This window comes from Corythoichthys intestinalis, chromosome 4, assembly GCF_030265065.1.
Source record: "Corythoichthys intestinalis isolate RoL2023-P3 chromosome 4, ASM3026506v1, whole genome shotgun sequence".
NCBI lineage: Eukaryota > Metazoa > Chordata > Actinopteri > Syngnathiformes > Syngnathidae > Corythoichthys > Corythoichthys intestinalis.
Window position 1 is genome coordinate 47,355,055 of NC_080398.1, and position 10,553 is coordinate 47,365,607.

Genomic DNA, 10,553 nt, shown 5'->3' on the forward strand with positions numbered 1-10,553 from the left:
AACTGCCACCAATGTTTTACAAAACGTTTTTATTCTATAATAAAAGATGTTTGTGTCTTCCAGTCCTCCAGCCCTGACAGACCTGACAACAATGGCACAGGTGAGTTGACATACAGTACTTCATATTTGTCAGTAGATTGTGGTATCTTGAGCCCCATTCAGACATACACTGAACTCCATTTAAATCCTGGGATTTAAACGGGTAGCCCTTATGTCTGAAAGCAATTTCCGAGTCGTCTGAGACTGACGTTTACCGCGTCCTAGTATAATTTCAAGGACTAACCCGAGACGCGGCATGTATGAAAGCAGGCAGTTAATTCCCGGGTCAGAGCATGAAAGCTGATGACGTAAATATCATGGCGGGCCGATCGTCCTCTTCCTCTTTTCTTCGCAGTAAGACGAAAAGCAGTAAACAAATATTGCAATTATCAACATGGCAAACTGGAAATAGCCAACTTAAACTGGAAACATAACGAAATTAAATAACTACGGGATCCTAGAGCCGAGGAAGAGACAGTTTTGTTGCCGATGCCGACCCAAAATGACTTAATGTCTGGTAATAAAATACCGACAGCCCCGCTCCCCATACAGAGAGCGTCAAGTCACCAACACGGGATAAGGTTGAAAGTGTCCAACCTTGGTAATTCCTGGGGCATCTCCCCATGTCTGAAAGCCATGACACGGGTAAGTCACTTTACACTGGAATTTATCGGGATATAAATCTGAAAGGGGCTAAAGTATTATAATCTGTCATCAATGAAGCAGGGTTCTGGCACCAATTTAAAAGTGAAAATGTAATGCTATTAAAGACATTTTAGAGACCAAAATATGTCGCAACAATTTCTGCTGAAGAAAAAAAAACATTTTATTTCACTGTAAACACAGAGCTGCTGCCAGAGCTGCTGGTGTTTTCCTCCTCATATGACCCCCATTGTCCTGACACTAACCCTATTATTGTATTGGGGTCAGAATTGACCCGTTTTTCAAATTTTCATATGCAAAAATCAATGTTACTTTTGACATATTCAAACTTGAAAACGGGTCAATCTTGACCCGATAACAACATAATGCAAAGGTATTTTAAGGCTAATTTAATTTATAGATCACATTTAGTTCACTAGCAAAAATATGGGCTGATTTCTAACACAAGACAAGGGTTAACGAAAAAGTCTTTTTGCGAGACTTTGCATCAGGCACTGTTGTTATTTCACCTGGGGCCTACCACCTCTTAAAAACATCTTCCATACATTTTTGATTAGATTTACACTTCCCCATCTCTGCATATTCCCACCTCTACAACTGAATTACCAGGAAATGGCATCAACCCAAGTCGTGGACTTACGCTGAGGTTGCGGAAGCCATACTGTATAACATATATTTTAATCCTAAACTCTCATATTTAATGCACGGCCATTTATTAAACAAATACACACAATTAGACGTTTTACGAAGGGCTACAGTGATTTACCTGGCCTTAAACGCATCGTCTAGAAATGTATTACCCACTGGAATTTTTATATTAAATTTAAGACTTTTTAAGGACCCGCAGGAACCCTGTGAAAGCATGTAAATACATAAAGTAAAAGTACATAGTGACTTTCAAACACCCTGTGTAAATGACAGCAAGACAACAGTTACAACCTTCTTTGCTTAATTGTACATTTAAATGAGTATACCCGCACAATCAAATAAGACAATAGTAACACTGCTTTAGATAATGACTGTAAACACAATGATAGGAAAAACCTTTAAATGTGTCCTGTACTTCACTGTACTGTATTAAAATATTACCACACAATGCTCTGCTTTCTGCTACGAGATGCTTATACATCATTCAACTCTGAGAGAAGGAAAATTACCAAGAGACCCTTCTCATTGCACCACTACAAATCTCAAGTACAAAAAAGCAATAAAAAGCTTTCTGCCTAATTAATATCATCTTTCTTTAATTCGTATTCAGCACATTTCTTGTATTAGATTTGAGTTTGTGTCAACCTAACTAAAATGTCTGGTACATAATTGGCTTTTATTGCTTATTCATAATGTGTTATAAAATAGTATCATTTGCGTTTTGGCATACCGAGCTATTCTCAGGTTGCGGGATTAATTTAATGTGACCAATTTTCCCCTCAAAGGTTCTCCAGAGAAGACCTCAGCTCGTGTTGAAACAAAGCCTGATCCCGCTCCTCGTCCCCGTGCTCCGTCCTCCTCAGGCTCCACCGGGGTGCCTGTGAGTCCTAAACCAGCAATGCCACTGGGAGCCAAACCTGCCCTGTCTTCCCGGCCCTCCCTGCCTCAGAAACCAAGGACCAACAGCAGTCGGAGCATAGGTACTATCACAGCCTCTTTGCTCTGTATCCCTTGGAAGGGAGTGTCCTGTGTCAAGATTTTATCTTATCTTACTTGTATGTTAAATAGAAGAGTCCTCAGATGCCCCCAATGGAGGAAGGGTGTCTCCTAAAATGAATGCTCTCTCATCGCTGAAGAAGATCTTACCTGAGAAAGACAAGGAGGGCCAAAACAGTCTGCCGCTGGGAGCTTCTGCTAATAAAACCACTCAGGAAGGTGAGGAGCGTCTGTGCGTACCATCCCTCTCATTACGTGATCATTTTCTGTAGTCGCTCATAATAACTCCCATAAGTAGTTCCGCTCCATATAATAAAATACACTACCTGTTTGTTCCCTAATATACTTTTCATCAGTATGACAGTATAACATTATTTCTCAAATGGTGGGGTACGCGACCCTGGATGCCTGGGGTGGCGCCTGAGACCTCTGGGAACATAATTTTTTACTGTACCAGAATAAAGTGTAATTGCACATCCACTCAATGGGTGGCAGCAGCACGCTCATTTTCAGAGTGAGGAAATATGACAAAGCAGTACTGCTGACCAATTTATTAAATCTGTGTGCGGGCCAGACGTTATTGATTTTATGACAGAGGCTGGGGGCCGGATGAAATTTGACCAGGGGCCGCATTTGGCCCCCGGGCCGGACTTTGAACATGTCTGCTATGTAGTCTTTGGCTTTGACTTTTAATACAGTGGGGAACTAGGAAAGACCAGTATGTTTACTGTATTTAAAAATGTTTGCAGCGGACAACCGGAAGCCGAATCAACTAAGATGTCACTTAAAGACATTAGACCCCAATCACATTGATAAGCAGCTTTTTATTTATTTATTTTTTTATTTTATTTTATTTAATTTTTTATTTTTTTTTTTTTCCCCAGCGAAAACGTGCCGAATATTGCCAACAATCATCCCGCTTTGTCAGTGTTACATCAGTAAACCAGCGAGCACTTTTAGCAGCATACAAGGTGGCACACCAAGTTGCTCAGTGCAAAATAGCCCCACACCATAGCAAAGGAATGGCCTGCAGCAAAGATAAAAACTGTCCCTCTGTCCAATGACACTGTCATTTTTGTTTTTTCGGTCAAATTCTTGTCATGTTGTTCTCATGGGTTAATTTTGCCAATCAATGTGAATTTATTATAGTTTTAAAAAAAAAAAAAAAAATTAAATGGTTAAAAAAAGTGTATTTTTTGAGTATGTTTTTACAGTTTGGGTTTGGGTAGGGCAAATTGTTGCGCTTTAAGTCTTCTGTTACAAATAAAACAATGCTAATAAAGTTATACTTTATTGTAAGTTGATCTATATTACTTTTTTCTTTAATGTAAAAAAATGACACGTTATGCAGAGGTGTACTTATAAAAAATAATAATTTTATAGACAAATGATACTATTTACTGTGGCGGCAGAGAGTTGGAGGGCCGGGCGCAAAACGTTTACGTCTTCCTGGGGGTAGGAGGGCGTAACATAAAATAATTGAGAGACACTGCTTTAAACAATAATAGAAATCCAATCAGGGGCATGTAATCTGTGGCTCTGTGGTGCATGTGTTCTTTTCATTCTTCTGGTGCGAACTTCAGTCATTTTAAAAAGGACACAATGTTATGCAGAAGTGTACTTATAATAATTTTATAGACAAATTATACTATTTACAGTGGCGGCAGAGAGTTGAAGGGGTGCACGTAATGTTTACGTCTTCTGGGGGTGGCGGGGTAACAGAAAGTAATTGAGAAGCACTGCAGTATAACAAATGTTTTTCATTTGGAAGGTGTTACCTGTTCCAACAATTGTTTTCCATTCCCAGTATTAGTCGAAGTCGTCCCAGTAGTTGCCTGTTTAAGACAAATGACAGTTTCATCAATTTAATACGAGAAGTAATTACAATCTACAGCAGAGATCCGATATCTGCATCAATTTATTTACAAGTTTAAAAGTCAGGTTTAATTAACCCTTTTAGGGACACTGGTCACGACAGTGCACAGCTATTCAAAACACCTTTAAACACTTTACACGGCAAATGACCATTTTTGGTCATTTAAAAAAATACTTCAAAATTTGCATTTTATTTTTAAATTATTAAATCATTTATATATATATTATTCTTATATTATTATAAATATATTTATAAATTAATACAAGTCAATAAAAATTTAATTAACTCTTTTATTTCATAAGAACAGAAATACACAATGTATGGGCCCCAAGTAACACTCTAAAGTTGTTGTTTTTTTTCATAGTATTCAACTAATTGGATGTCATTGATGGCAAAAGACCTCCAATTCATTTAAACCAGGAAGACTGGCTGTGAATGCTCATTTTCCGGAACAGTTGACGGCGCTAGACATCCAATCCATTCTGACTGGGAGCGGCAAAGAACGTTTGTTTATGGCAGCCAATGAGTTAAATACCCTGTAAGGCACAGGTGTCAAACTGATTCCAGAAAGGGCCGAGTGGGTGCTGGATTTTGTTCCAACCGATACAACGCAGAGAGTTTAACCAATGAACTTCCTGCTGAAACAAGCAGCACCTGACAAAGTTTAACTTATTACACATGTAAAAGATCTAATTGGTGAAAAGGTGTCCTCTTCATTGGTTGGAAAGAAAACCTGCACCCACTTGGCCCTTTCTGGAATTGGTTTGACACCTGTGCTGTAAGGGTTAAAAAAAATGTCATTGATGGCAAAAGACCTCCAATTCATTTAAACCAGGAAGACTGGCTGTGAATGTTCATGACGGCGCTAGACATCCAATCCATTCTGACTGGGAGCGGCACAGAACCTTTGTTTATGGCAGCCAGTGAGTTAAATACCCTGTAAGGATTTTTTTGTTTTTTGTTTTTTTTAAAAAAAAAAAAAAAAAAAAAAGGATCGTGAATGAAAAATACAAAAGACTTCTAAGTGTTTTTTTTAATGATTATTATTAACCCTGTCTGGCTGTTTGTCATTCTCCATGAAACATTTTTACTTTATTGCCTCCTCATTTTCAGGGAGGAAAGCATCCACGTCCGACCCAACTCAACGCTCCAGCCATCAGCGCACCAACTCGGATGACCACAGTCCCTTCAAGGCCAAAGGGTCGTCTCCGAATCCAGAAAAAGAAAAAACGGGCAAAAAAGCTTCCAATCCTGCGGAGGACTCTGACAAAGAAATTATTTTAATATGAATTAATCACATTTAATGTAAAAATGAACCCATGTGTTTTCATTTGAAAATGACTGAATGGGCAGTTTAAGGAATACTAGTATGTATTTTTGAGTTGTACACCAAGAGTACAAATGATGTCGTACCTGTTAACAGTTAACAAAATGTAACATGTTAATATGTTTCATCACTAAATATTTTTTTCGTGCTTTCTGATTGATGTCACCTACTAAACCAAATTTCACTGAGAGCTTCCTTCTTCCTGCTGAGTGTTCCTGTTATTTCAAGGAATAAATATACTGGTAATTCATAGTTTGACCTGACAGATAAAAACCATAGAAGAAGAGTCAGAAAAACGCTTTCAGTGGAAAAGCAAGCGATGGCACGGAACGCTGATGCGAGGCTTTGGACTAACATAATTTAATGCGATATTGTTGCAGTTGCTTGTCTGACAAGAAGTAAACTTAAAAGATAAATGACAATACCACTTATCGCTGTACTGTACTTGGCATTTCCTTTGGTTAACAATTTTTCTAAATGTTTAAATTTGTGTGAAAGCTGTTTCTGGATCAATTATGCAACTCATCTTTTTTACAGGACAATGCAGGTTGAGCTGAGCTTTTCAGCGCACACAAATCACACTAATGTAGCTTACCTGTACTGAACAATCGTCACCCAGCTAGCCTCACTGGCGTTCTTTTCAAACACCCTTTAGGGGCTTGGCTTACTTGAGCTTTCAATCAGCAAAGACTTAGCACTGTTAACTATCAAGAATTCACACAAATATTATTACCCTTTAACTGCAGGGGATCCGTCTTAACTGTATAGGGGGAAAAAGTCATGTGATTCTTAGTTTATGTATGTTGTGTTGCATGCCACTTTTTGTCCAGTTGTCCTTCTGACTCTTGGGTTTCGACACACGTTGACTCCATCCATTGACACTCATCTGTATCCTTCAGGATTGTTTTACAGTGAGGGCTTTCAAACATAATTGACTTGAATGCAAAGTGTAACAATGTAAAATCACCTAGGAATGATGCGTTTTGACCTTAGTGCTTATTGCATAGCTTGTGGATGCTTCCCTTGAGAGCACAAAACGTCTTTAAGAACAACACGTTATTTTTTCACCGCTTTCACTGCATGTGCTGCATCATGCAGTGGAGATGGAAACATGAGGTCCACTTTGGATTGCTACAACAGAATTTAAAGAATAATTCAACTGGGGTTAAAGCACAAGTGACGAATGAAGGCTAAAATAATTGTTGCACATTTCTCCAGCAGTCTTTTCCTTGTGAAATGGCTTCTTAAACTCTAATCATGCAAATAATATTCCTGTTGTACATAATTTCAACGGCCTGATGCCAATTTAATTTATTTTTTTTGTCCAAAAAGATATTAAGTCAGTAGTGCACAGGTTTGCTGCAAATGGCTGTAACTTTGGCAAGAATATCAAATGACTCCTGAGTGAGTTGAATGTGTGTGAGACTGCATGACGTGCACTGTACTGTATATATGTCCCTCCGAGCTTACATCTGCGATACGTAATACATGCACATGTAATATGGACACTGTGACTTTTTTGCACATGCCAACTCTTTGTTTTGGTAAATTTGTTGCTTGTAACATTTGGTATAACGTCCACAACATTCTCTCTCAAATGTACATTTGTTTATAACGCAATTATGTATGCATTTGTTATGTGGATTGAATCTTAACATTGATTTAAAATGGAGTTCTGCAAAACTCTTACATTAATACTGAAGACCTGTTTGCACAACCTCCGTCTTGATTGAATTTTGAGATTATTGTGTTACTTTCATTGTTCTGCTGTCTGGTGTCCATGTCAAAATTGATGTTCATTAAAATCCTTTTACAGGCTTTACAATGTATTAATTTTTTTCACTCATTAATGGAAACTTTTTAGTTGACTTTAGGTAATATGTAATTGAAAGTGAATTTGTTCTAACTTCCAAGCTCTGAATTTGTAAACTCTTTTGGGTCATTCCAGAATTAAAGGACATATGTTTCAAAGTTCTTATAAAATAAACCTTTGCTTTTATAGTTTTCTGCTACATATCAATTGATAATAAGTAATAAACTAGGATGAGCTATAAAGCCTGAAAGATCAATGATACTATTTTAATTACATACCTTTTTGGTGTTTACAATACCTGGCATAGGAGCAGTAACGGGGTTGCAAATCCGTCCTAATATTGCTTTTAAGGAATAGAAGCTAATTGGGTGCAGTAGTATGAAAAAGTATCTGAGCCTTATAGAATTTTTCCAATTTCGGTATGAATCACCATCAAATGTGATCAAATAGTTGTCAAAATCACACAGATGAAAAACCAATGTCGGCTTTGACTAAAACCACCCAAACGTTTGTAGGTTTTCATATGTTAATGAGGATAGCATGCACAACCAGACGCTTCCTGTTGATGCAGATCAGTCCGGCACATCGATCAGGACTAATTTTGGCCCATTGTCCTCTACAACACAGGTGTCAAACCGATTCCAGAAAGGGCCAGTGGGTGCTGGATTTTTTTCCAACCGATACAACGCAGAGAGTTTCTCCAATAAACTTCCTGCTGAAACAAGCAGCACCTGACAAAGTTTAACTGATTACACATGTAAAAGATCTAATTGGTGAAAAGGTGTCCTCTTCATTGGTTGGAAAGCAAACCTGCACTCGCTTGGCCCTTTCTGGAATCGGTTTGACACCTGTGCTCTACAAAACTGCTGTAGTTCAGAGAGATTCCTTGGATGTCTGGCATGAATCCCTGTCTTTAGTTCATGCGACAGCATATCTATGGGGTTCAAGTCTGGACTTTGACTTGGCCACTCCAGAACGTGTATTTTGTTCTGCTGAAACCATTCTGAAGTTGATTTACTCCTGTGTTTTCGATCATTGTCTTGTTGCAGCATCCATACTCTTTATTAGTATTTTTTTTCCTTTTTCCTAGACAATTGTAGGTGATTAAAGAGGGTCCTCTGACGAAGGCAGAAGTGTTCGCCGAAACATGTTAGCTAATTGACTCATCTACTATTGTCCTACAACTTCTGTGGAGTGTCCAAGTGCTTTTTTGCAAACAATAAACGAGCAACAATGTTTTTTCAGACAGTAGTGACTTCCTTCCATTAGCAGATACGCCAGGGTTCTTTTTTTACCTCTCTGAGTATTCTGCGCTCAAATCTTGGCGTCATCTTTGGTGGACGGCCACTCCTTGGGAGAGAAGCAACAATGCCAAACTCTCTCTTTTTGTAGACTACTTCACTGACTGTCAATTGATGAACATCCAGACTTTCAGAGATGGTTTTGGTTCTTTTTTCCCAGACAATGGTAGGTGATTAAAGAAGGTCCTCTGACGAAGGCAGAAGTGTTCGCCGAAACATGTCAGGTAATTGAATCACCTACTATTGTCCTACAACTTCTGTGGAGTGTCCAAGTGCTTTTTTGCGAACATTAAACAAACAATAATGTGTTTTTAGAAAGCAATGGCTTCCTTTCATTAGCAGATACTCCAGGGTTCTTTTTTTTACCTCTGAGTTTTCTGCGCTCAACTCTTGGCGTCATCTTTGACGGCCACTCCTTGGGAGAGAAGCAACAGTGCCAAACTCTCGCCATTTGTAGACAACTTCACTGACTGTCAATTCATGAACATCCAGACTTTCAGGGATGTTTTTTTGTCCTTTCCCAGCTTTATACAAATCAACAATCTTCAATCGCAGGTCTTCAGACAGCTCTTTTGACCGAGCCATGGTGCACATCAGACAATGCTTCTCATCAAGACATTCCTTACCAGGTGTGTGTTTTATAGTGGGCAGGGCAGCTTCAAACCACTCATCAGTGATTGGGCACACACCTGACTTAAAATGTTGGGTAAAAATTGGTTTAATTGCTCTTCAAGTCTCCTTAGGCAGAGGGTTCACTTACTTATCCCCTCCCCCCTTCTGTTATTGTTGCATATTTTTGCTATCCTCATTAAAATATGAAAACCTAATAATATTTGGGTGGTTTTAGTTAAAGCAGACACTGTATTTTCATCTGTGTGATTTTGCCAAAATCAGATCACATTTGATGGTGATTTTATGCATAAATGTGAGAAATTCCAAAAGGTTCAAATACTTTTTCATACCACTGTAGCTAGCTGTCACTGCGGACCAAGACGACAAATATATGTGAATAAGTACAGTAAATTGAAAAAACTGGGGGGTGGGGTGTTCCAATTATCATATGCATAACATGTTTGCATGAAGTAGAATGATGAGACACATTCAAGAGTTACTATTAGGGCTGTCAAACGATTAAAATTTTTAATCGAGTTAATTACAGCTTAAAAATTAATTAATCGTAATTAATCGCAATTCAAACCATCTATAAAATATGCCATATTTTTCTGTAAATTACTGTTGGAATGGAAAGATAAGACACAAGATGGATATATATATTCAACATGCGGTACATAAGGACTGTTTTTGTTTATTATAACAATAAATCAACAAGATGGCATTACCATTATTAACATTCTATTAAAGCGATCCATGGATAGAAAGACTTGTAGTTCTTAAAAGATAAATGTTAGTACAAGTTATAGAAGTTATATATTAAAACCCCTCTTAATGTTTTTGTTTTAATAAAATTTGTAAAATTTTCAATCAAAAAATAAACTAGTAGCCCGCTATTGTTGATGTCAATAATTACTTACACAATGCTCATGGGTGCTGAAGCCTATAAAATCAATCGCACCCAAGCGCCAGCAGAGGGCGCCAAAACTCCGCAAAACACACCAGGTACACATTTAACTGTGCTGTCATTTTAATCTCTTTGAGCGGGGCATTTGTGCGTTAATTGCGTCAAATATTTTAACGTGATTAATTTTAAAACTTAATTACCACCCGTTAACGCGATAATTTTGACAGCCCTAGTTACTATATTATAAAAATAGAAGTAAGGATGGAATTTGCTCCATCCATTCTTTGAGAAAACTGCAAATTTGATTTACTACTTTCTACTTATATGATGCTAAAAAGGAAATGGTGACAGTGTGGCAATCAGTCTAGGAC

At 38.0% G+C, this 10,553-nt stretch overlaps 1 protein-coding gene across 3 annotated transcripts in view; it reads left to right on the forward strand.

Moving 5' to 3' along the window:
• Positions 1-7,577, forward strand: part of LOC130914616 (F-actin-uncapping protein LRRC16A-like) — a 114,442-nt gene extending 106,865 nt beyond the window's left edge. Inside the window, exons 35-39 of one of the 3 annotated variants that reach the window (XR_009062974.1) lie at positions 64-100; positions 2,136-2,330; positions 2,419-2,565; positions 4,587-5,161; positions 5,336-5,478. Coding sequence is in view for 2 of the 3 variants with exons in the window: in XM_057833981.1 (XP_057689964.1) it covers positions 64-100; positions 2,136-2,330; positions 2,419-2,565; positions 5,336-5,511 (555 nt within the window). In the remaining variant the exon portion in view is untranslated. Of the gene's footprint in view, positions 1-63; positions 101-2,135; positions 2,331-2,418; positions 2,566-4,586; positions 5,162-5,335 lie in introns of all 3 variants that reach the window. The other 2 variants (XM_057833981.1, XM_057833980.1) reach the window with 2 other exon arrangements.
• The last annotated feature ends 2,976 nt before the right edge of the window (positions 7,578-10,553 follow it).